At 34.7% G+C, this 26,098-nt stretch overlaps 1 protein-coding gene across 5 annotated transcripts; it reads left to right on the top strand.

Annotated features, from left to right (window-relative positions):
• The first annotated feature begins 7,434 nt into the window (after window positions 1–7,434).
• On the top strand, window positions 7,435–26,044 carry LOC149844934 (OVARIAN TUMOR DOMAIN-containing deubiquitinating enzyme 9-like). 5 transcript variants are annotated; one of them, XM_089995385.1, is made up of 11 exons: window positions 7,435–7,591; window positions 9,533–9,844; window positions 9,955–10,118; window positions 11,921–11,994; window positions 12,704–12,758; window positions 18,745–18,819; window positions 18,987–19,060; window positions 19,171–19,219; window positions 23,859–23,943; window positions 25,379–25,435; window positions 25,564–26,044. In XM_089995385.1, the coding sequence occupies exons 2-11, from the start codon at window positions 9,541–9,543 to the stop codon at window positions 25,572–25,574; spliced, it is 948 nt and encodes a 315-aa protein (XP_089851511.1). In that variant the 5' UTR covers window positions 7,435–7,591; window positions 9,533–9,540; the 3' UTR covers window positions 25,575–26,044. The 5 variants fall into 5 exon arrangements, with proteins under 5 accessions (XP_089851511.1, XP_089851510.1, XP_089851512.1 ...); XM_089995384.1 differs by having other exon boundaries at window positions 9,533–9,871; XM_089995388.1 differs by having other exon boundaries at window positions 7,457–7,591; window positions 9,623–9,871.
• The last annotated feature ends 54 nt before the right edge of the window (window positions 26,045–26,098 follow it).

The following is a 26,098-nucleotide window of genomic DNA, read 5'->3' as shown; positions in this document are numbered from 1 at the left end:
TCTACACATGACTTGTGTAGACTTACGACAATAACATGGTATGGTTTTGCAAAAAGTGGACTGCAATTACCAAAAGTAATGATTGCAACAAGAGGACACCATTTCTGCACCTCCCAATAGTGCAAAGATAATATAAGCAGCCAGGAGACAAATTTCAGTCACGAGATCTGCACCACCCGAAAGTGTTGGGGTACTATGAGTACATAGGTCTGCAGGCACAAAAAAAAAAGACTATAGTCAACATAATAGAGACTGCAATCATACTTGAATGGGCCACCAGTTCTACACCACCCAATTAATGCGGTGTGGACCAAGTCTGTAGAGAACACATGATCACGTCTGTAGAGGGTTAAACAATAGGCTTCAGTAGAAAAAAAGGATGATCTAGCAAAGGGCAATTATACTAGACATTCAAGAGAAGGCACAAAAAAGCGATCTAACGTGGTTTGATGGTTACCACCTACATCCACGAGAGATCTCACTCCATAATAGGGTTGTTCTGGGTGAGTTTTCACTATATACAGAGATAGAAAACATGTACAAAAGGAAGGGATCCCACCATCCTCCAAATCTCCAATAATTAAGGCATATATTAGGTAGGTTATTGTATAGAGGTTATCTTGCTATACTGGAAAGGATCTTAGATTTTGTCAAGGTAGGTGAGCTCTCTTATCTTGTATTGTATGACACAAAAAATTCCAAGAATTTAAATGAGATTTTTTGTGATCAATGCAAAATTTATGATTCTCTGTTAAATCAACATGTGATTGATTTGTGTTAACATGCTATTTTCCTAGTTAATTTTGGTACAATTGACAATTACTCGTTACTGATAGATAAATTAAGAATTTGTGATTGATTATCAACTAAATTAATTTATTAATTATTTGGTTGAATTAATTTAGTTAGGGGGCTAACTACAATATTAACTATGTAAGTTAATTAAATATTGGTAAGTAGAAAATAAATGCTAAGTGAGTGTACAAATCAAATTATTTAGTCTTATTGGTTTGGATTGGACCCAATTGAGGATCCAATGTGAGTTGACTTAGTGGTGAGAGATTAATATATATATATATATATATATATATATATATATATATATACAATAAAAAAATTAAATAAAGAAATAATATTAAAAATATTTTGTTGAACTTGGGTTTGGATTTGGATCAACCCATTCCCAATGGGTTGGGTCAGATCCAAGGTTGGACCCCCCCCCCCCCCCCCATGCGCATGTGAGGGGGGGGGGTCTCCTTGGATTTCACATGAAGGAGGTGGGGCCCACACGATGAGAGCCCCTCACATTTCCCTTCACCCAAGGGATTTTTCCTCCTTCATACGAATTCCTATGTTTCTAAGGGTATCTTCACATTTTCATAAAAAATTCTCAAAGTGTGCAAATTACTTTTCAAATACTTTTAGCTTGTTTCTAATTTGGTGAAAGTATGAAAAATATGTTTTGTAATATGGAAAAAAGGAGATAACTTGGAATGCATTTTTTTTAGAGTGCCCTCCATCTTTCCTCAATTTATTTCAACCACACATCTCCACCTACCCACCTTTTTTTCTATTTCATGATTTTTGAGAGAAGTCAAGCCAACCCCTCTCATTCTCATTTTGGTTTTTCTTTTTTACTCTGTCTCTTGCTCTTGTTCTCTCTCCCTCTCCACCAAAATTTCTTGGATACCTTGGAGCTTCCTCAAGCTCTACCTCCAACCGGTTGCTTGGTTTAGGTTGTGACACAACCTCCTTCCCTCTTTCTTCTAGTGTGTAGGGTGGGGTGCCTCTTAGAACTCCATTCTACACATTTTAGAAGGGCGAGTTCTCTCATTGTGGGTGTTTTTCCTCTTATCAAAATAAGTAAAATCATCTTAATTTAGAATATAGATGCTAAGACATTCATCTTCTCATGTTCATATGTATTTTTCCATATGCATATGAATATGAGGGTGTGTATAAATGGGAAGCTCATACAATCTTTTTTAATGCTTGTAATGAACACTTTTGGTACAAGTTATGAGGCATATGCTTGTTAGTGGTTCATTTCGTCATTTTGTGTCTTTCCTTAAATCGTAATGCACATGTGGTTGTTGTTTTATCTAATGCATATGTAGAGATTTTTTTTTTGTAGAGGTATATGTAGAGATTCATTTTTATGTAAAGATTTATTTTTATGTATATGCATATGTAAATATTTGTTTACATGTAGATGCATATGTAGAAATTCATTTTTATGTAGATGCATATATAGAGATTTGTTTCTATGCATATGCACATTTTGTTTCTATGTAGATGCATACATATGTAGAGATTTGTTTCTATCTAGATTCATATGTAGAGATTCATTTTTATGTAGATGCATATGTAGAGATTTGTTTATATGTAAATGAATATGTAAAGATTCATTTTTCTGTAGATGCATTTGTAGAGATTTGTTTTATCTAGATGCATTTCATAAGTATTGATGTCTTTCACAAAAAAATGGTTCTTCAAAAAACTAATTCAGTTTGTCATGTGTGATTAGAAATTATCATTTTATGAAAGTAGTTTATATTTCTGGATGCATTTCATAAGTGTTGATGTCTTTCACAAAAATTGGTTCTTTAAAAAAATAAATTGGTTTGTCATATGTGATTAGAGATTATCATTTTATAAAAGTAGTTTATATATCTAGATACATTTCATAAGGGTTAATGTCTTTCACAAAAATCAGTTTTTCAAAAAAAGTACATCAGTTTGTCATGTGGATTATTATTCTATAAAAAATCAGTTTGTAAGTTGTTTAAAAAAAAGAAAAGTTCAATATATATATATACATATATTTCAATTCGAGGATGAACCGTGTGTGGATTTCAAATGTGAAATTGAGCGTGTGTTCTAAAATCTAAAACATGAAGGCAAACTTTAAATATATGTGCATGTGTATGCAGGCGTGTAACATGCATAGGCATATGTATGTGTGTGTGCACCATGCATATGCACCATGCATATGCACCATACATATGCACCATGCAATGCATGCAGCTATGATTGGAAGGCTGCATGTGTGGTTCAGCCCAGCTGAACTCTTTGCACATGTAGGTGGTTCACACCACTTGAACCATGCCTATTCACTTTAAAAAAGAGAGAAAAGCATTATCGATTCAATATATATATATATATATATATATATATATATATATATATATATATATATATATATATATATATATATATGGTTTTGAACATATATATACATATGCAGTTTTTGCAAAAGAATATACATGTCTATGATTTATGCCCATATGCATGTGTGTTTGGAACAAGATCTGAACTGTGCGCATGTGGGTTCAGTTCAACTGAATCGGGTATTCAGTCCATTGAACCACAGGTGTGCATGCATGTGCGTGCTTAGCTCCAACTGAACTGTGCATATGTGTGTGCATGTTCAAATCTAAACCGTGATGGTGTGTAACATCTGTGATTTTTTGAAATTTTTTTAATGCTAAAAATATGAATTCTTTAATTTAATTAGATGAAAAATAAGAAATTCAATTAAGACTAACTTGAGGTTGAGTTTACATGTTAAATAGAGACATAGTTGAATTTAGTTTGAATTTGAAGTTTTATCAAATTTGGATTTTGATTTGAAAATTTAAATTCATATTAATAAACAGGTTTCAGATATTATAATTGATTCAGATTTTATTCAAATTTTTATTATACGATGATTTGAATCTTATTTGAATTTGGATTTTTTAAGCATGAATTTTAATTATTTTAATAAATAATTAAAATATAAATATTATATTAATTTAGGTAAACATTAGAAATTTAGTTAATGCTAACTTAAGATTTAATTATGCATTAAAAAGAATCAAAATTCAATCAAGGGTTGACATTGAAATTAAATTCAAAAACTAAATTGAATTTTAAAATATATGTATGATTTAATTTTTATTTGGGAGAAATTTAAAGGGAATTTGGATTTTTATTTGGATAGGGGTTTTGGTATAGATTGGATTTGGGTTTACTTAAATTTTGGCTTAAGACTCGTCCAACAAACCAACATTGCTTGGTGAGCAAGTTTTTTTTAATTTATTTGATGAAATTATAGAGTAATTGTTGGATAAAAATTTGCTTATGCAAGTGAGAACCTAGAAAAAAAATGCTAGGGACATCACATGACAGACAAGGTCTAAAACTTATACAAAAATTTATTTTTTTGATAAATATTGATTTTTTAGGTTAAATTTATTGATAAGAGTATGTAGTAAAAGTGTGATGATTTATATTTTTGTAATTCTCAGATTCAATAATTTGGTATTGAATTTAGAGGATGGATTTTTTTTAGCGAATGAATGTAATACTTGTAATTTTTTTAAGCTATTAAATAAATAAAATATAAAAGCAAAATACCCAAAATTTATTCGGTAACCCTAACCAAATTTCTCAGACAAAAATTCTTTAAGGAGAGGATATAACATTTATAATTTTTTAGAATTTATTTAATGCTAGAATTATGAATTATTTAATTTAATTAGATGAAAAATGAAAAATTCAATTAAGACTAACTTGAAGTTGAATTTACATGTTAAATAGAGAGATAGTTGAATTTAATTTGAATTTAGAGTTTTATCAAATTTGGATTTCGATTTAAAATTTGGATTAATAAATAAGTTTTGGATATTATAATTGATTTGAATTTGAATTATACGATGATTTAAATCTTATTTGAATTTGGATTTTTAACTGTGAATTTTAATTATTTTAATAAATAATTAAAATATGAATTTTATATTCAATTTAGTTGAAAAATTAGAAATTTAGTTAATACTAACTTAAGATTTAATTATGTATTAAAAATAATCAAAATTCAATCAAGGGTTGACATTGAAATTAAATTCAAAGACTAAATTGGATTTTAAAATATATGTTGAATTTAGTTTTTATTCGGGAGAAATTTAAAGTGAATTTGGATTTTTATTTGGATAGGGATTTTGGTAATAGGGCATGGATTTGTATGTGGTATAGATTGGGTTTGGGTTTACTTAAATGAGTATGAATCTTGATTGAGTTGGAATCTAAATTAAAAAAGCTCTTAGGATCTTAAATTGGAAAGCTAGTGGAATGAAAAATTTAAACAAACTACAATATATAAAATGTAGGAGCCCAATGGGATGAACGTCCTCCTATGTGGGCTCAGCCTAATGGGCATCCTATATTGGAAAAAACAAAAATAAAATCTTGAAATTTTTATTTAGAAACTTTTTTTCTCGATTCAATACAATTTAAGAACTTCTTAATATAAAACATAGGAGACTAGTTAGGTATAAACTTAGATATTTTTTCAAGTTAGGTTTTAGGAAAAAGACCTCCCTAGGGTGGAATGTCCCACCTGAGTGGACCCTCCTTGATGGTTGGATCTCTACATTCCAAATTATGAAACTTAGGAGATTTTGTTTGGCTTCCTAAATAAAATTTAGAAACTATCATAATACCTAAACTTAAACATTTTCTAAAATTATTCATTTAAGCAAGAAGACCACCCTAGGGTGGGACATCTTACCCTAGTGTGACCCATTAACATGGTTGAAACCTCCTTAGTAAAGTGATATACCCCAAACTACTGCAGTTATTCCTAGATGCATCATTACTGAACGTTTATGCCACTGCGAGAGTTTCTCTCGGCCATGAGCCACCCGCTTTAGATATCTGGTCTATTAAGCACTTCGAAAAAATGATTCATATAGGATAATAAACACCTGTCATGACCTCATCAGATACGAAGATATACCCATGTACCCAGGGATGTTAATTAAGAAAAACAAGACTTGCATTGACACAATGATTGTTAATTATTCTCTAATGTTGAGATATATGTTTGTTATTTGCATTGATGCAGAGATATATATTTGCTATTTGCATTGATGCTGAGATATATGTTTGCTCTTTATTCTGTTTCAACTATATCATGATTATGTTAATTGTTGAACTATGATATCATGATTGTGGTGAATGTTCTAACATATGTAATCTTAATGTTATTGTTTTCAACTTACCGACTTTCATAAGTCTGTCTTTATTTCATGGAGAATACAAGTGATGAATGATCTATAGTGTGGTGTCGCAATGCAGTGGCGATGCCAATGAACCATGTTTCTATCCCTTATTAATCCTTGGATGTTTTATCTTTTTTGATCTCAGTTGGACCGAGATGATTCTAACTTTTGTATACGAACATGTTATTGTTTAAGTGAATGTTGTTACATTATAATTTAACTTAAAATGATATTGCATTTTATTTCAATTCACGTGGAATCAGATTTTTGATAAAATCTTTTATTGTGCATACTTGAATCCATATCAAAATAGAAATTGAATCCAGTCCAGTTTTGAGTTGTTAGTTTTGTAATTCGCCCAGGGTTGTCCAATTAAAAAACCAAAACTATTTATGATGTGTACTAATCCTCTTATTTGAGTTGAATTATATTTTAAAAAAAATGGTTAAAAATTTACAATGATTTAGAGTTGAAAATTTTGGGTAAGATTTAGTTATTGTTTTAAGGCTGGATCTTGACCTTTGTGCTAATCTCTTTAACACCAAGATTTTTCTTAGTTGCCAGAATTGAAACTGTACTAACATGATTATCAGCAATATAATCTTGCTCATTATTTAATTTGTACGGATGATTTATAGCATGCAAAGGACTGACCCTTTATAAGACCATTTGGACCCACAACCAGATCGAGATGGGTCGGGGTTAGGGCATTGATCCACATCCACACCTTTATTGGTCTAGGTTCAACCAAAAGAGAAGGGATGCACAAATTAGACGGCACGGGGTTCATCCAATCTGTGCTGGGCTTGGGATCGATGCATGATGGATCATGGAAGATCTGAATCTGAATTTGAACATTGCAGAACAAGTTTGAATCCGTATCCGAATCTAAACTCAATCCAATGTACTAGAATTAAAATCGATATAATAATTATAGATCAACAAACGAGGCTGAAAACAAGGGATTTCTGCTCATGTAAATCCAATGTCGACCCAAAAAATACATCCAGATCTTATTTTAAGATCCAAATCCAAGACTAATGTCTCCTATTCGGATCGAGGTTTCAACGGAATCCGATCCATTATCAACCTATATGGGTCACGGGCATCATCCTCGTGAAGACTTTCTTGTCACATAACGCCGCGTGCTTCGCGACGTCACGCTTCGACACCCCTATAAATCCCACCGTCTAAAGTCTCCCACGTGTCCCGTAAACCTCTATCCGCCGTCCGAACCTTGCCCCGGGATTTGAACCGTCTTCAAAGGAGGTCAGCCTGACTCTAATCTGAAGGGACCAACAAATCGGACGGTCCTGGACGACTGACGAGAAAATGCACCTGTTGTGGTCTGTCCATCACGGTAAAGATGCGGTCACGTTAAGGCACAGGCGGTTACGTCTCTCTCTCTCTCTCTCTCTCTCTCTCTCTCTTTGGTTACTTTTTCTGCTATCTGTACCTCCCCGGACCCCAGTGAATTTATCTCGAGTTTGATCCATTCTTTTCAAAGTTTTGTTTCTTGCTGGCTTTTGATCCTTGTGTGTAAAATTGTAAGTTCTTTGTTTTTTTAGTGCCTTTTGTTACATGGTTGTTTTTCTTTTTGAGTAATTTTGATCTTTGAATTCTTGGTTTTTGTTGCGCTTTTGGAGATTTTGTGATGTTGGTATGTGATTACATCATTTGAAGGTTGTGTGGAACTTGTTTGTTTGGTTTTAGGAGCGTGTGTGGAATGTTATGTTGCTTTTTCTTTGGTATAGATGTTTTTGTATTGTTGATGATCTCTTTTGATATGTGGTGTTGGTCTTTCTTGATTCATTTGGTTGTTGGATTACTAAATTCTCTTAGTTTATGGGATTTTGCTACGCGGGTATTTCAGTTTGTTGGAAGACTGTGTTGTTGTTGGTTTTGGTTTGGATGACGGTTACGTCTCTTCTGATTACTTTTTCTGCTATCTGTACCTCCCCAATGAATTTATCTCGAGTTCGATCCATTCTTTTCAAAGTTTTGTTTCTTGATGGCTTTTGATCCTTGTGTATAGAATTGTAAGTTTTTTGTCTTTTTTAGTGCCTTTTGCTACATGGTTGTTTTTCTTTTTGAGTAATTCTGGTCTTTGAATTCTTGATTTTTGTTGTGTTTTTGGAGATTTTGTGATGTTGGTATGTGATTACAACATTTGAAGATATTGTTGATGATCTCTTTTGATATGTGGTGTTAGTCTTTCTTGATTTATTTGGTTGTTGGATTACTAAATTCTCTTAGTTTATGGGATTTTGCTACGTGGGTATTTCAGTTTATTGGAAGACTGTGTTGTCGTTGGTTTGGTTTGGATGAGTTTCCTGTGGAGTCTTCTGCTGTGTATTTCTGCATGTTATCTTGAATTAGGAACTTTTTATTTTCAGTTCGAATTGTTCTTCTGCAATGTTATTTCTTAGCATGTTTATTACCGATTTTTCGTGTGAGATTGTTTAAGTGGAAGACATTGGCTACTACTGCTTTGAATAAAAGCAGTGAAAGGAATGCTTTGATAAATTTGATGGAAGCTGATGGAACAGGATCTTTAGTGGTGCTTGGTAATGATCAGTTGGAGCTGAATGTGCCCCAGTTTGCAAATGGATTTGTCTAGTTTGTGTATTTCCACACTGTTCTTTGCTTATTGTCTAGTTTCTGGCCCTCTATGGACTAAACGTATTGAACCCAGTAATCGATACCGTGTGGTTAGAATAGAAACTGCCAGAGAAAGAGAATTTGAGTCGCAGGTACTTGACAAGTAGTTACTAGAGGTCGTATAGGAGCCTAGGATCAATAATGCGCTTGTCAAAGATGTGTTTTTTATGACTTGTGACTTCGTGGTAACCCCTGACCTTTCCCATGTCGAAAATGAATATTGCAGTAACCAAAGTTTCTTTGTTAGAGGAGTCAATAATGTTAAGGCCTTTCTAAGAAAAAAAATGTTATGACCTCTCTGAAGTTGGTGAAGCAAAGAGGGGGAAGCCCTTGAGGAGGAAAATGTTATATTGGACATCCCCTGAACTTAGTGGAGCATTGAAACTCTATGAGGCAATATTGGAGGTTTGACAGTGGAAGTAGATTTGGCTTGGGCTTGGATTATAATGAATTGACTATTTTTCTTTCTTTAGCTTTCTTCATGTCAGTTTGTCCAAATTCCATGGTTATTCAATGCACAGCAACTCAATGAATCTGCTTGATAAAGCTACTTTTTGACTTTTGAGTATATGTTTTGGCAAGAGTTGCATCTTTTTCAACATTTCCTTGATTCCTCTACTTTCCTAAAATAGAGTTATTCCGTTGCTAGATAATGCTGGAAAACACCACTGATTTCTCTCTGGAAGGTTGATGACTGCATTATTGAATAAGATAATGTGGAGAACTGTGAACGGCAGTTTTTCTTCTTGGTTGTTTATGTTAGTTGCGTGCAGTGAAACCAATCATCTAAGGAACCATATAAAGTTATTTTTTGGCTTAATGTTTAGGAGAACTGATGGATACCTGTGAGCCAGACCCTGATGTTGTTTGGTGGAGTTTCCATCTCTTTGGTGACGGTTGTCCTTTTCATAATTCAGGATATCTTCCCAGTTCTACTCAAAATGAACCAACCCTCTATAATGGGCATCTTACCAGGGAGGGTCAGTTTAACAATCATCATGGCAATGTAGAGAATGATGAAGTAATTGCATATACCCTTCCAGAAGAGTTAAGCCAACTTGCAGTTGCTGAGGCTTCTGGGTCTGGGTATTCTGGCGGAGTGCATCAACAGTCATCTGTTCTTTCACAAGATTGGCTTGGTAAATCTATGAGGCATTCTAGTCCAGGTACTTAGGCAGGGCTAGTTCACTGCATCATGGTTTGTTCGAGAGCCCAATAAAAATTTTGAGTGATATACCATCATCTGCAGGACCTGCTCATGACCAAAGGTCTGAGCCACCTACTTCATGTTGGAGCCCTGAAACCAAATCATGTGATGGGGAAGATTATTATGGTTCTCTTGAGACAACATATGAATTCTCAACATTGGATGGTGAAGTCAGAAAGAGGTTGAGTCAGATGATATCTGTTCCGGTAAGTACTCCAAAAAGTGCCATAACATTTTCCCCTCTCTTCTTTTCTGCATGTCAAGCTGGGAAGCTGCTTGAATAATGTACTGTCATGTTAAAAGCTAGCTTAGCTTGTAAATCACTTTATTGCATTTTGATTCTACCATGAAATTGTACATTCATTGAAACCAATTCTATCAGGACTGTAACCCTTTCTGCATCCAGGATTTATGCAATAAGTGCCCTTTTTCATTTATTTCTTGATTTAATAAGTTTATATTTTGCAGTAGTGTTTTGTTGTCATAGCATCAATTATCCTCTCTAAAGGCAAAAACTCATTGGAAATCCAATGACTTGTGATGCAACTCATTCCTGTTTCGACATTGGACTTGTCCAGATTATCTCAGTCACTCGACCATGATTTATATAAATATAATGGAAATGTGTTACTATATGGAATAAGGTATAATGGCAGAAATGTCCATTACATCAAAATGTCAACATTTAACTTACATTTGATGACATACCTAGTAGATTGTCAAGAATATAAGTTGTAGAAAGTGTATTCACCATATTCACGAGTCACTGCACTTACATCAAGCATCACAATCAACTGACTATTACTGTGTATAAACTATTCAATTCCATAATCAATTGTCATGAAATGGTACTTAGTTGTGAACCTGTGGCATGATAAAGCAATCTAAACAATATCGCAAATTTAAAACACAGTAAATAAGAGTATTTGGAAAAGGTAGAGGTGTTTATCTTTTTGTTTTCCAAAATAAAGTAAATTACAGTGAGACAAGAAATCACCAATTAAGGTCTATTCAGTTATAGAATATGAACCCCAATTCTAGAAGGAACAGTCCAAGAGAGACCAAAATTTGGGCATTTCCTTTAACATTGGCTGATACATTCAAGACCCGATCCGTTGACAGCCCTAAATCCAGATGGGTTTTAATGAGTTTGAACAATGTTTTATGAGTAATAAATTGCTAAATATTTTCAGAAAATGCATTAATCATAGAATTTTTGCTTCTGCTTTGATGCACCAATAGTACTTATTGCGGGCAAAAGAGGAAACATTTTTATCAATTTCTTTGTATTTGTCTCTTGCAACTATTCTTGAGGTTACTACGGAAAACGGGTCAGGCTCAACCCTAAATTGATCATATATGGAACTGAATTCCAATGTAGTGGGTTAAAATATGGGCCAGATCATTGCATTTGCAAATCTGACTACTTGATCTGATCTTGTGATAAGCTTGAATATAGATGTGAATCTGAAGTTTTGTGACTAGATCCATGTCAGGCCCAATTTTTGTATGGGCCACATTTTGCAATCCAAAAATGTGGTGATTAAGATCTGTGTCTAGCTGGTCACTGCTCTGATACCCTTGATTGCCCTACTTGAGGTATTCCTTTGATTTCATTTTTCTCATGAAAATTCTTTAGCTCTAAGTAGACTCATATGAAAAGCAACTCAAAAAAAGGGTGCATTCAATAACATCGGTGAATATGCTGAACATTCAGCTCAAGTTTATGTATTTGTCTTAATTTTTAATGTATGTGACAGTTGAATGATAAAATTTGTAAAAGCATTGGAACTTATCATAAAAAGCCTGTTTCAGCTACTTAATAAATCTTAATTTATCCCTTAAATACTCTATTAAACTATCTCCTATTGCTATGCTATTGCTTTCTTGCTTACATGGTGTTATGCATTCTTTCTATTGTGCCTCTGTTTTCTTTTCACTTGTGGACTTCCTGTCTATGCTCCAAGTGACAGACTTATCCAATCCCATTTCATCTTTTGTTTCCCAGCATGTTCCTAGAATTAATGGGGAAATTCCTTCGGTGGACGAGGCTACGTCAGACCATCAGAGGCTGCTAGACAGGTATTAAACAATAGTTTCTTTGCAAAACCTGGGGTCTATTTATATAAGATCTAAATGTGTCTTTTGTGGCTAGGGCAGGGAAGTGAGTGGAGCTTCTTGGCCTGCTAAAAGCTCACTTCTTTAATAGACAAGCTGAGCTTGAGATCAATTTCAGGCTCCTTTTGTTAAGATTGAGCCTAAGCTTAGGCTTATTAAGAGTTTGGTGATCTGGTTTAAGTCTTGTTCTATAAATGCTGAATATCTGTGTTTTATGGTTCACTTGACACAAAAAATGCCTTTCCTAACTGTATCTTCCTTTCATAAAGTAGGTGTCAGGTTTAAATACCCTCTCTTTTCTCATTATTTTTTTTTTAAATTTTTATTAAACATTCCAGCTAAAGCTTAGCTAAGCCGATCCTGAATTTGGCAGTAACTTGAACATTCAAGCTCAGCTTGAGCTCATGGCAAGCTTGAGCATCTCAAGTTTGGGCTTGGCTCAGCTCATGTGTGTTTGGCATATAAACATGCTTAAATTACTTTTTAGGCGAGTTTGTTGAGGCCTTTTTCTTATCACTGCCACGATGCTTAATGAATTAGGCATATTGTGGTCAAGGATAAATTGCTATTCAAACATTGCTGCCATAGTATTTCATGTCTTCTGGCATTCAAGAGACAACCCAGTTTGAAAATGTCATGTTTATGCTAATTGACAGTATGCCATATTTCACAGATTGCAGCTGTATGATTTGATTGAACTTAAGGTTCAAGGTGATGGAAACTGCCAGGTCAGTAGACTGGGATTTTTCATGACTTAAACATTCTTTACTTTGATTTCTTTATGCTTTGATAGTATAAGTAGAATGTTCTTTTTCTTTTTCTGCATGGCAGTATCTTTCTCACTTTCTCAAATGGCAATATTTGTTTTTTCTTATTGCTGTCCAAGTAATATTGTTATGCATTTTCTGACTTCCTCTCTAGTGTATTCTATTTCCCAAAGATGAAGTTTATATGAAATTTTATCTCTTTTTTAAATGGAATAAAATTTAGTGAAAATGGATAAAAGTGCTTCCGATCTGTTAATGTTTTATTGCTCGCAGTAGTCCATAACTAGGAAGCTCTTCATTTCATATATCAGATAGCATCATGATGGTTTCAGCTTATTATGAGGAATTATTTCAAAGCTTAAAGTCTCTAGCTGATTATAACAAGGGATTCTTATCTTGCATTTAAATACATTTTTATCTTGTATTTATGCATTTTCTCGAAACATTCACATGTTCATAAAACAACTTTTTTGATGTCTTTGAAGGCTTCTTTAAGTATTTCATGCACGCCTTCCATTCTTTCATGTTCAAGTTCAATGGTTTCCTTTTTCTTGATTAGTATTTTCAAAATCTCAATTATAACTATTTTTTGAAATTTTGCACAAGCACTTTTGTGAAAATTATATTTTTACTGTTTCTAGGGATGTCAATGGATCTGATTTGGGTCGGATATCTGACCAAATCTGCATCTGTTTAGTCAGATTCAGTAGATCTGGTGTCATCCAGTTAATCAGATTCGGATTACATCCAAATATGAATCTGAGTCAACTGAATCCAATCCAATGAATAATCCTAATTGATTATATATACATAAATAGATAAATATATACACACACACACAGGACATTTCCAATTAACTAGTAGGATCTTGATTAGGTATTAGCTTTTCCCACCCATCTGATTCTGAATTCAAATCCAGATAATGAAGATGCGATCAGCTCGGATTCAGTAATGCCTACATCGAATTGAATCTGACATGATAATTCTTCATTTGCACTCATTCAAAGAACATGTATGACATGTATTCTCTGAGAAAGAAGCAGCCCTCTGCATAATATGAGATGTAGTCACAAATCCTGTTCTCAGGATTTTCTGCAAAGGAATTTCTTGAGAGATTTTCAAAAAATAAGATTTTCTTGGGAAAATTTCAGGGAAATCTTGGTAAGTTAATAAAATAAAATATATGTATTTGAAAAAAAGCAAGAAAGAGTGATTATTTTGGGTGAGATAAGGGGAGAAGGAAATAGGTAAGAATTTAAGAGCGTTTTATAAAGTGTGTGGATGTGGAATAGTCCCACATCAAAAAGAAAAGGGATGGAAGGCCGTCCCGCATCCTTTTAAAAGGATGGCCCACCCATTCGATTCAAATGCATTCTGCCCCTAAGGAACATTGGTGGCAGTTTTTTGGAATATGTAAAGTAGTGTTGTAAGTATCGCGATACGGTACGATACGTATCGTTACTTTTGGGTTTTGCGATACGATGTACACTTGTATCATGATACGATACAAGTGTGTATCGTACCCATATCGGGTGTATCGTACAATACACCCCTTAATCGACCTGTATCGTACGACACAAGGCATATCGTACGATATTGTATCAGTGCACTTTAAAAGGCTGAAAGACACTTTTTTCATTTTGGGTTTTAAATACCTTTTGGGGCCCGACTTCTCCATTTGTCTAGATGCCATTAGAAGGGAACCCACACACCCTAGGAGCCGTGAGAGTGATTTGGGGGCCGATTCGTGTGCTAGGGAGAGAACTTTTGCGATTTTCTCAAGAGTGCATTTCCACTATTTTTTCACTCAAGAAAGTGGGTTAAGGTAAAAAATCCCTATTTTTTTTGCTTCTTATTGAGTTTTTTTTAGGGAAGCTGCCATCAAAGGATTCAGCATGGCAACAGGGTACTCAAGTAGTGGGTGAAAAGTGAAAACTGATTAAAAATCAAGTGCAACTATTGCCAAAATACTTTTTTGGGTGGTATCTCTTGGTTGAAGCATCATTTAGCCGAGACATATCTTGATGTTACTGCATGCACGTCAAGAAAATTGTTGGATGTCGTGAAATGATAATGCTAACAATTACTTGATGATTTGATTAAAAAAAGACAAGAAAAAGAGATAAATGAGGTAGAAATGAGGTATGTAGATATATGGGAAGACATGTATGACGAAGATGAGCCCCATACTTCTGATCCTACAACTCCTAGCATTTGATAAAAAATATGAAGTTCAGAAGCAAAGGAAAAAGGTGTGGCTGGTGCCAGTAGTGTTGTCACGGGCATAAAAAGAAGAGGAGGGAGTTCTTCGAGAGGAGGTAGAGCTAGAGGCTCTATTAAGAGTTTTTTCCTTCCTAGGATTTCCCTTGGGATGTAACCCGACATTCGTACTGCTGTGACTCCTCAACATTTAGTTGAGTAGATGAATGTCGCGGTTGGGAGATGGTTCTATGATGCATGCATTCCTTTTAATGCGACAAATTCTTTTCATTTTCAGGCTATAGCAGATGCCATAATCAGTATGAGGCTTGGATATAAAATGCCTTCATATTATGCTTTGGGAGAAAATTTTAGATACTAATGTGAAATAAGTGAAGGCATATTGTGATGAGATGAGTCCATCGTGGAGAGAAACTGGGTGTAGCATCCTGGCAGATGGATGAACTGACAGAAAGTCAAGAACTTTGATAAATTTTCTTGTCTATTGCTCCAAAGAAATTATGTTTTTGAAGTCAATTGATCTGTTTGATACGCCCAATATAGCAAATGTATTGCTCAGAGGTTGTGCAAGCGGTTGAACCTCAAAATATTGTGCAATTTATTACTAATATTGCAGCAAATTATAAGACAGTAGGTAAAGAATTGGCAAAAAAATTTGAATTATTTTTTTAGACCTTGTGTATTGCTTATTGCATAGACCTCATGCTTGAGGACATCGACAACATTGATGAGATAAAGCGGACACTTGAATGCTGCCAAGAAATTATTAAATTTATTTACAATCGTGCATGGGTTTTGAGCCCAAGGAGAAGGTACACTGGTAGTGTTGAGTTGATTCATAATGCAGTTACTAGATTTGCTATGAATTTTTTGACAGTGCAAAGTCTAGTAAATAATAGAGTTGCACTAAAAAAATGTTTTCATCAGATGAGTAAAATGCACATCTCCATGCACAAAAAAAAGCCCAGAGAAATTGTAGATATTGTATTAAGAAGTGAATTCTGGGATTCAGCGTAAAGTTGTTGAGAATAACTATACTTTTGGTGAAGGTATTTTGATTGGTTGACAGTGAAGACAGACCAGCTATGAGTTATCTTTATTAGGCCATAAATAAGGCAAAAGAGACCATTAAAGATAATTTGAAGGGGAAGAAAAAATTTTCCATACCTATATGAAATGTCATTGATCATAGGTGGACTGAGCTACCTCATCAACCTCTTCATGCTACAACATATCATTTAAATCATGCATTTAGATACTCTCCTACGTTTAAAATGGACAGGGAAGTCAACAAGGGACTTTTGGATTAAATCGAAAGGTTGAACCCTGAGTATAGCATTCAAGATCAAATTCATAAGGAAATAAAAACTTATGATAATACATTGTATGATATGGGAAGACCTGCGGTAGTGCGAAACCATGCCACGATGCATCCAAGTAATTTATTTTGTCTATTTTAATTTTAATTTCATGTTATTTAATTATGATGTTTTGTACGATTGTATCTGTTATTGTCTTATAGATTTCTCATTTTCTTGTTTTTTTTTCCAGACATATGGTGAGCCAAGTTTGAAAGTGATGTTCCAAATTTGAGACTTTTTATCATTCGCATTCTTAGCCAAACGTGTACTCCAAGTGGATGCGAGAAAAAATGAAGTATCTTTGAGCAAATCCATACAAAAAGAAGAACCGTAGGTTAATAAAAAGTGCTTTCTTGTTGTGCTTACCCTTTTTAAAAGGGTAAGTAACACTCAGCTACAATCTTTTTGATATGGGTCTTCCTCAATGGGCGCTCTTCGTGTTGCTGCCCAACGGAATTCGTTTGCCAAGTCTTGGATAGCCTTCTCAGAAGCATCCATTCTTGCTCCCAAGCCATCACTAATCCGAAGACTCGATTTCCTCCACTCGAGCCTCTAAGCGGGTGACTCTTTCCCAAGTACCGCTGTGAAAAGTGTGCTCTCCAACAGTATACCTTCCAATGCCATATCTCATATCTTAGGGACTCTAAACTCAAGCTCTGATATCTCAGTTGGTCATATGAGCTCGGTCTTTCCAAGGCACCTCAAGCCTTCTTTTTTCTCACTCCCGAGCAGACCAGACCTTTTTAAATCCACGCCTCGTTAGTGAGGTAGGCGGGCGGGCAAAGCCCCCTACTTAAGCAAGTAGCCCCTACCCTATGGAAGATTGGAGCACAAAAGGCTCAATGACATCGTCTACGTTCGCTACAACTTTTGACTTAGGCAACTTTCCCTTCACCTCAAATATGTCCCACATCTGTTGGGGTTGGCAGTTTTTTTAATGCCTCATTCCTAAAAAATGAGGCCAAAGAAATTTCATTTCCATAGCATGTTTATCATGATTTTTTGAAAAATCGCAATAAATATGTGATATATTATATTTAAACGGTATTTTCAATATACCTCATTTTATCAAATATATCTCATTTTGTGAATATCTCTTGTTTCTTTTCATGAGATATTAAAAAATGGGCGAGATTTGCAACAATGATACGCTCAATGACCTATGTGTACAAAAGTTATAAAAAGACATAAATATACCTGAACCTTAAAAGTGGTGACTTATGACTACTATACCCTCTGTACCTCCCTAACATTTTACTGGCTCCTTGCTTTGTTCTTTCTGCTCATTGATTCATCTTTCTGGCATGTGTTTTTCTTTTTGATTAATGCCTATGTTGCATCTTTGCCACTTCAAAAGGACATACATTTATCTGATAATTCTTTTGTTGGTTGTTTCTCATATTTTAGATGCCTCTTGTAAAGTAGAATTGATTTGTCCAAATTTGGCAGTTTCAAGCATGCATCTGCACATACTTCTGTTTTGACATTTCTGTTATTTATTTATTGAGTAATCTTGCTCATATCAAGATACTCCCACTAAATATTTTTTGGTTGTGCATTGCACTGAAATTCTCTTGTACATATTTGTCTTATTCATTAAAAAATGTATGGTTCTGTGCTGTCTTGAAAATGTTTTCATCTTACTAAATTTTTTTATTCATGGTTTCTTAGTTAATGTGCATCTTTCATGAATCAAAATTGCTCCTTTCTGTTTTGCTTCATATCATTTCATGTATTTAAGAACACTTATATTATTTGTTATATGTTACAACCCAAGAGTGGTTTTGAATTCTGATTATCGAAAAAAAAAGAGCAGTTTTGTGTTCTGTCTTTTTGGCTTCCTTTTGTCTCACAGCATGTGGTCATTCTCTCCAATAGTGGCATTGTTGAACATGTATTAATATAATGGAAGCCACTTCAGCCTCCTCCATTATGGTTATTCCATTTAAAAGGATTTCTATCTGCCAAAACTAGTGCTAAGGGAGTTCCTCAACATGTTGACTTTGTTGGAGTTCTTCCACTACCCTTCGTACTATCTTTCTTTCTCATTACCCCCTTCCTATCCTTTATATTTGGTTCTCTTGTTTTATTCTTAGCACTTTGTTTCTATTTGTTGTTTGCACCTTTAGATCTTAGTTGTTTAAGTAGATGGATAGAGCAAGAAGTGACTAACCCTTCCAAACTTACTACTTGTGAACCTACCATAAAAATATTGAATCGACTGGCTGATGATTGAACCATTGTTGACATTTGACTACATTTTCTTGCATATCATAGTTGCAAGCAGTTTTATGTTTCTTATACTCATGCTGCCTCATTTTATTTTAAGAGAAAGTGATCATTTTTTGTTTTGTATTTTTATTCAGTTTCGAGCACTCTCTTATCAGTTTTATCACACTCCTGAGCATCACAAGTTTGTCAGACAAGAAGTTGTAAATCAGGTTGATTATCCTTGATTCTTATTGTTGATAAGATAACCAAGTTCTTCATAATTCATTCTTTCTGAGTTCTACTTTGACTACTGGATTAATATTGTGCTATCCAAGTGTCTGTCTTGTGTGGTTTCTTATCTGAAGATGCTTCTTTTCTGTATACTTTTATTTTTCAGCTTAATGCTCATCCAGAAATTTATGCTGGATACGTGCCTATGGCTTATCATGAATATATAAGGAAAATGTCCAAGTATGATATTCCTTATTCCTCTGTAGAAACTTATTTCCACTTGGGAACTTAATTTGTATTGATCACCCATTCATAGAATTTATGTTATTCCTTTTTTTTTATGAGAACAGGGATGGGGAATGGGGTGACCATGTCACACTGCAGGCAGCTGCGGATTGGGTAATATGTGATATTTCTACTCTCCGTCTTTCTTGATATTTATGCTTGATCATGGAGCTAAGATTTGTTTAACATGGAGAAATTAGCAAAACCAGTTCTGATTTTGTTTAGAAGCTGCAATTTAGCTCAAAACTCTATTAGGCTATGAATCACCAGTAACTTTATTCTCCCAGAACCTAGGACAGATTTATATTTCCCAATATGTTAGATTTATTGGAGGAAAATGAATGGCTGACTACATATTTTGAGAAAAAAATGCTGCAATTCTCATTGCCATGGTGGAGTTTCTTAATGCATTTTTTCCAGAAACGACCTCAATCTTGTTGTTGATCTCACTGTCCCTTTGACCACACAAATAGCTGAGAGTCTGAGACACAATGTGCTGTCTTGACCTTTTGTGTATTTTTCAGAGCCAGTATATTACTACTCTCTTTAAGATGGAAACTTATGCTCCAAATTTTTAACACATACATGCATGAGTGCACAAACACATAAACATATATGACATGCACGTGAACTTATTCCAGCATCCTAGCTTTAAAAGTTCTCTTGTTAAGGTTATAACCATGTCATGTGGTATATGCATGTTCATGTCCATGAGAAAGTTTCTCTGCTCTTTGAATTGGAATACATTTTCCCATCTTTTACTTGTCTGATTTTCTGTAGTGAATTTTCTGACCTACAGTCTCTCTGGTTCTTAAGCTGAAAGCAATTAACTTGTGTTGCTTTTCTCTTAACATTTGTTCTCCCAAGTGTTAACCTGGCCTGCTATATACAGAAATTTTGATTCTCTTTCAATATTGCATTGTATTGTGGTCTTGTATGTTTTTGAATGAAGATGTTGCTACGGGCTGTTTCATGCTACCAACTTGACAAGACGTTGTGCAACTTCTTTTGCATTTCTGGTCATTCATTTGTTGGTTTTATTTTCATCTAGTTGATAAAAAAGAATATTGTGTTTCTACTGATTATGCTCTTATGTCACATTGACATCAACCGTAACTAACATCATGAAGTTCAAAGTTCATTAACATAACAAAATTTATTATCTCCATATTGCAGTTATCTTCGTGGTATTTTTCATAGGTTTAGATGGCATAATGGTTCTCTTAAATTCATTATATATATATATATATATATATATATATATATATATATATATATATATATATATATATATATATATATATATGTTAGTGAAGAACTTAAAGTGCTTCGCCTGTGTGGATTGATTCCTTATATAAAAAGTTTCCTTTAAAGACACAAATCTGTTTTTTTTTTTGAAAAATCTTTATTAATATCAAGGGAGAAATAAAAGTAAAACAAGATGATCAGTGACAAGGCATCCCTTGAAAGCAAAACAAAAGATCACCAAGAAGATTAACAATTATCATCCAGTACCAATCTTAAGCGACTTATCCAAGAGATCCCATCACATCCCTGTCAGTCTCTTGCAAGTAGATGAATGAAATGCTGTACTTCTCTATGTAAGGCTACTGGTTCGCAACAATTTTTTTCAAAAATCCTGGAGTTCCTCTCTTTCCAGATCAACCACTAGGTCTGAAACAAGGAGGCATACCACATGTGGTACCATCATTTGTCCCTTTTGTTAGCTCACTCAGCTAAGATGGTCTTCTTATCATTATATTTTGCCAACCTGATAAGCTCCAGTCTGACCAAGCAAGTTGCACCATCCTCTTAAGAAAAAACATCTAATGAACATGTGCTACATTCTCTTCTGCACTCCTGCATAAGGGACAGATGCTAGCCATCTGAAAACCCCTCATGCTGAGAAAATATTAAGTGGGGATGCCCTCCATAAAGATCTGCCAGTCAAAGAAACTCGCCTTGTCATCAAAATTGTTTTTCAAGATAAGGGGTCAGTCCCAGGGGGGAAAAGAGAAAATAGCATGAAACAACAGTGAACAAACCTGGGGTAGGACATTTCAGATTAGTCTATCCTGGTTATTTTTCAATCTGACCTCCCTTAAGGCATTAGGGTGTTAAAATCATTCAGAAAGATGCATCAGTAGGGTAACATTCTGCCTTAGAGTGAAGCACTTGCGCAAGCAGGTGCGGACCTGCTAATTCCTTTCTTTTCTAAAACGGATTCTTCTAGTGTGAGAAATAAGAACTCCAAGGGGTACAAAAGCACCATATTTTACTCGTTGGTGTCACCATTACTTCATTAGGTTGTCTTCTAATTATCATCTTCCAATTGTTCTTGACCCAACAATTGCTGACAAGCCTGGACTGAATAAGGGCTGGTATTTTGCTGTTAGGCTGGACTTAAACAACCAGTGATCCAGCCAAAACAATAAAGTGTTTCCATTCCCTAAGCAGCTTTAACTCTGTCAACAAATAGATGCAGGTACTTTAGTAAAAGGGAAATGTTCCTTCTGCGAAGATCTGGTATCCCTAACCCACCTCTATTACATGGGAGAGGTACCAGTCTCCATGGGATAAGTGGCAACACCTGACTCTTTCCTGCCCTTCCAAAAGAAGCCCCTCATCAACCTGCTTAACTTCTTTTCTGTTTTCCTGGGTCGATAGCGTGTTTCCAACATGTGCTTAAGGAGAACTAACCTACCTGCCATGGATAAGTAGCTTGCCTTTTACCTAGGCAATTTCTTTCATGTTTTCCTCCATCTTGTTCCATAATAAGGCTCTTGAAATGCCATTGATTAATAACACATCCAGCCTGTCCATAGGCAAATTGTCCTGGTTACAACAAAAAATGCCTAACCCAGCTTGTTTCAATTGTTCATCATCATCGAAAAGCAAAATTGAGCTTTTGCTTTCATTGATAACCAGCCCTGATGCCTCCAATAAAAGTCTCAATAACAGCCAGAGTTTCCACATATGTGACCAGTCAGCTTGACCCAAAAGACATGAAACTGTAAATTTGAATCATTTGATTATGCAAGGGATATTGAAAATTTTAATCTGAGAACTAGAAAAAATCTGATTAGGCATGTCATTTTTCATGACATGCATGTGTAGGATTGTCAGCTTATTACATTCTTTTAGCCATCAATGACTAATGAACCACAAAATGTACTGGATCCACCAGCCACATATACTTCAGCAGAGGCGTCTCTTTAAGAATAATCCCTCCATATTTTCTTTAATGTTAATATTTTTACATCCACTTATCTGATTAACCACATATTTGTTTCTGTGAGATTGCTATCAGATGATCAGATCAACACTATTATATGATGTTGAATGTTGAGCAACCAAGAAGCAACAATAACATAGAATGCATGTTGCGGAAATGTGTATGTTAAGATGGATGTCTGGATTTATGAAAAAGGATAGGATTAGAAATGAATGTACCAGAATGCTAAGATAGGATTAGAAATGAATGTACCAGAATGCCTCTAAGTCCTCTCAATAAAAACATAGAGAATATCATTTTTGAGATGGTTTGGACATGTTGCACGGAGACCTATTACAGCACCAGTAAGGAAGGTTGGATAATACAAGTGAAAAGAATCAGGGAAAATCAAGATCATTGAAAACTTGGAAGGAGGAAGTCAATGGTCATATGAGGGATTTTAAAGTGACCAAATTGTTGCTTTAGATAGGAAGGAATAGAAAAACAGGACTCATAAAGCCGACTCATGTAGTTGGGATAAGCCTGATGATAATGATGATGATTATCCGACAATCAGTTTCATGTTTTGTTTTGGTTGTTGCAAGTATCCATCTGTCATGTTGATGGTCCACTAGGCTTTCTGAAAGTTTTGAATATTTTATAGTTCACAAAAACTTTTGGAAGTTGCTTCATTTCACTTGAGAGTACTGTGAAAAGTGGATGTTTCCTGTCCCATATTGCATTTTTCTTGATCTTTTCTTATGCTAGGAAACCTTGATGATAGTGTACATGATTTTTAACCTCTGATCTAGAATCTATTTCGCAAGGTCCCATCCACGGGCATGTCTTGAAGCCATTTTCTCATGGTTCTTTGCTAAAGAAACTTGGTTGTTTATGATACATTTTCTTGGTGTCCCTGTGCAATAAAAGCAAAACTTTTTAAAAAAATTTCCATGCATTTTACTTTCACTGTGATGTTTCAATATCACCCTAATTGTTTTCAGTATCAACAGTAGCAGTTTCGGGGATGCATTTCATATGTTTATTACTTGATTGACCTGTCATATATTTATTATTTGATTGGCCCATTAATGCTCCAGTATCACCGTAATTCTCATACATACTTAAATAAAATCATTAGTTTAACCAGTTTTTAGTGTTAATCTATTGATGTTCACCAAGAATGGATAGTTTTATTGTTATGTACTTCAATGCCACTCTTGTAGTGTTAAATGTATATGAATAATCAATAATTGGGTGTTTATGGTTGTACTTCCTCGGGTTTAGCATATTTTTTATTTGGATTGTCGAAGATAATCACTTGCACTTTATACCATCCTATAAATATAATTTAATCTAACCACAATTATTCATGATGAGTATGTCAATGACCGTTCTCTAACTTGAGACCGTTTTCCCCTGAATGAGAATATATTTCTGTTCTTGTAAATGTTACTAGGATATGTGAAGCATTAACAGAGTGGTTGTTTCTGGTGACATATCCTAGTCTGAGCATATTATCTTTGTGCTTTGTTGCAGTATGGAGTACAGATATGCGTGGTTACATCTTTCAAGGACACCTGCTTCATCGAAATATTGCCAAATGTTCAGAAATCAAAGCGAGGTATATATTGCATTTTGGAATGTTCTGTTTGAATTTATCAAGCCTAAAGATGTTGAAACTTTAACTTGAAAGTTAAATTTTTTTTTTTACCTTTTGAACTTTGTTTTGCTGGATTGTGACATTTATACTGTGGTTCCAATCAAATTTTTTAACAGAGATCAAAGCAAGGTATCTATTGTGTTTGAGACACATGGTTTGAATTTATCAAGTCTAAAGATCTTGATTTAAAGTTTATTTAAATTTTTCTGCCCTTTGTACCTTTCTTTTCACTGGCCTGTGATGTTTATGTTATGGTTATAGTCAAAACTTTTTTCTTGAACAGAGCTATAATCAGGTGCTCTGATCACCTGAACTGACATGCATGGCCCACCATCTTCTGGCTTTCCGGCACTGGGGAAACCAGCAGGGATGCAATCATCCTGAACCCTGCTATTGTGCTACCCATTTCTACGGTAGTCTTGACTGGAAAGGATGAACATCCACCTCTTAGCTGATGTTCCCAAACTACATTCGACAGTTAGGTCTGGAGCCTGGATAGCCAAATCCTGTACTTCCTCAATGAGATTTGGTATGCAGCTAGGTGTGAAGCCAATGGAGCTGAGACCCAACTGCTCATTCAGTTAAATCTGCTTCATGGGTTGAGCAAGTTATCCTGACATTTGACCTTCAAATATCATTTGAGATATTGTGAACTTATCACATATGTACGTCGCAGATATTTTTGTAAACCAAACCATTGATCCGCTATTGACTACCACACCAATCCACTTTTGATTTCATTCACTGTGAAATGTTTTGTCAGTTATGGTGCACCACGTTAAGCTTGTTTGTTATGAGAATGCACTATTTTATGCACTGCTGATAGGGACATATATTGTTTGTCATTTAACCACGTTTGAAGTTTTATGAAACTGTGGAAGTTCAGGCATAGTCCTAATTTCTCTTTATAGAAGGTTGTACTTCACTATTTCATCTACCTTGAGGATTTCAATTTTCTTGTTGAGTTTGAAAGCCAAACATGTATGTAAATCTTAAGAACTCTTGCATCTTGCATGGCCCTCGTTATCTTTTACTAGTTGGGTGCACCATATAAATGAATCATTCATAAAACATTTTAAGTACCCATATAAAGGAATCATTCATAAAACATTTCAAGTACAATCATGCAAAGAGAAAAGCTAAGATATAAAACATAATGTCAGTAGGCAATTCTCTCTCTCTCTCTCCAGTGGACGTGAGCACACTTTTTTATGCAATTTTATTTAATTCTTGATGTGTTTTTGTTCTCTTGGATGAGCTGTGCTTTTGCCTACTTATGTCATTGCTGGCTTCATCCTTTCAGAAAGAAAACGGATATCAGTTATTATAGTTGATTTACTTTGTATCTGTTGCCTTCATTTTGTGTTTGACCGAAATATACTATAATGGCCTGCAGTTATATTCTTGAGCTTCTGGGCTGAGGTGCATTACAACTCAATCAATCCAGAGGGAGGTACGTTCATGGTCCACGATATGTATATACCTTGCAATTCATCATTGTTATAATTCCATAGCCTGCTTTGTTATATCTTCAATTTTTCTTTATGAAATGTGATCTAATCCCCATGAATTTCCAACCAGAACTGCCTTGAAACTACTACTATTTGATAGAAGCCATGTGCACAGGAAGAATCACCTGTTTCTTTGAAAATGATGGTTAACAGATAGCCAGTCAAAGGATCCATAATTTCTTATACTGGGTTGTAACGGCAATCGAATTGAAAAGAAAAAAGACGAGCTGTATCAAACAATATTTCACTTTATACATGTGAGAAGGATAAAAACAATATGTATAGAATATACAGAGCAGTTTGTAAAGTTTTGTTGGGCTCAGAAAAGGCAGATCTGCAGGCGTGGGAAACCACAAAGAAAGTAAGGTGGCGGCACTTTGCTAAGAAGCATTGAAATGTTAGAGATGTCTACATATAGGGCTTCACCTGCTTATTCATCTCCTTGTTTCTTGGGTCCAGATTTATTATGGATATATAGTCGTTATCATTATATATTTTCTTATGTGGATTGACAAACATTAGTAAAAAAAATTCCATGCTTAAATGAATGGCACATCTGACTCTTTTCCTTCTGTGTGCACGCATGTGTGTTGGTTAATCTTTTA

Source organism: Nuphar pumila, chromosome 2, assembly GCF_984573655.1.
Source record: "Nuphar pumila chromosome 2, dmNupPumi1.hap1.1, whole genome shotgun sequence".
Classification (NCBI taxonomy): Eukaryota; Viridiplantae; Streptophyta; class Magnoliopsida; order Nymphaeales; family Nymphaeaceae; genus Nuphar; species Nuphar pumila.
The sequence above is the reverse complement of the archived record's forward strand: the minus strand, read 5'-3'. Positions and strand labels throughout refer to the sequence as shown.

Bases quoted from the DNA above. Each gene is read 5' to 3' on its own strand.
- LOC149844934 (XM_089995384.1), top strand. From the start codon at position 9,541: ATGGATACCTGTGAGCCAGACCCTGATGTTGTTTGGTGGAGTTTCCAT. The intron at 9,872-9,954 runs GTACTTAGGCAG...CATCATCTGCAG, and splicing joins TATGAGGCATTCTAGTCCAG to GACCTGCTCATGACCAAAGG. The intron at 19,061-19,170 runs GTATGATATTCC...TTATGAGAACAG, and splicing joins TATATAAGGAAAATGTCCAA to GGATGGGGAATGGGGTGACC.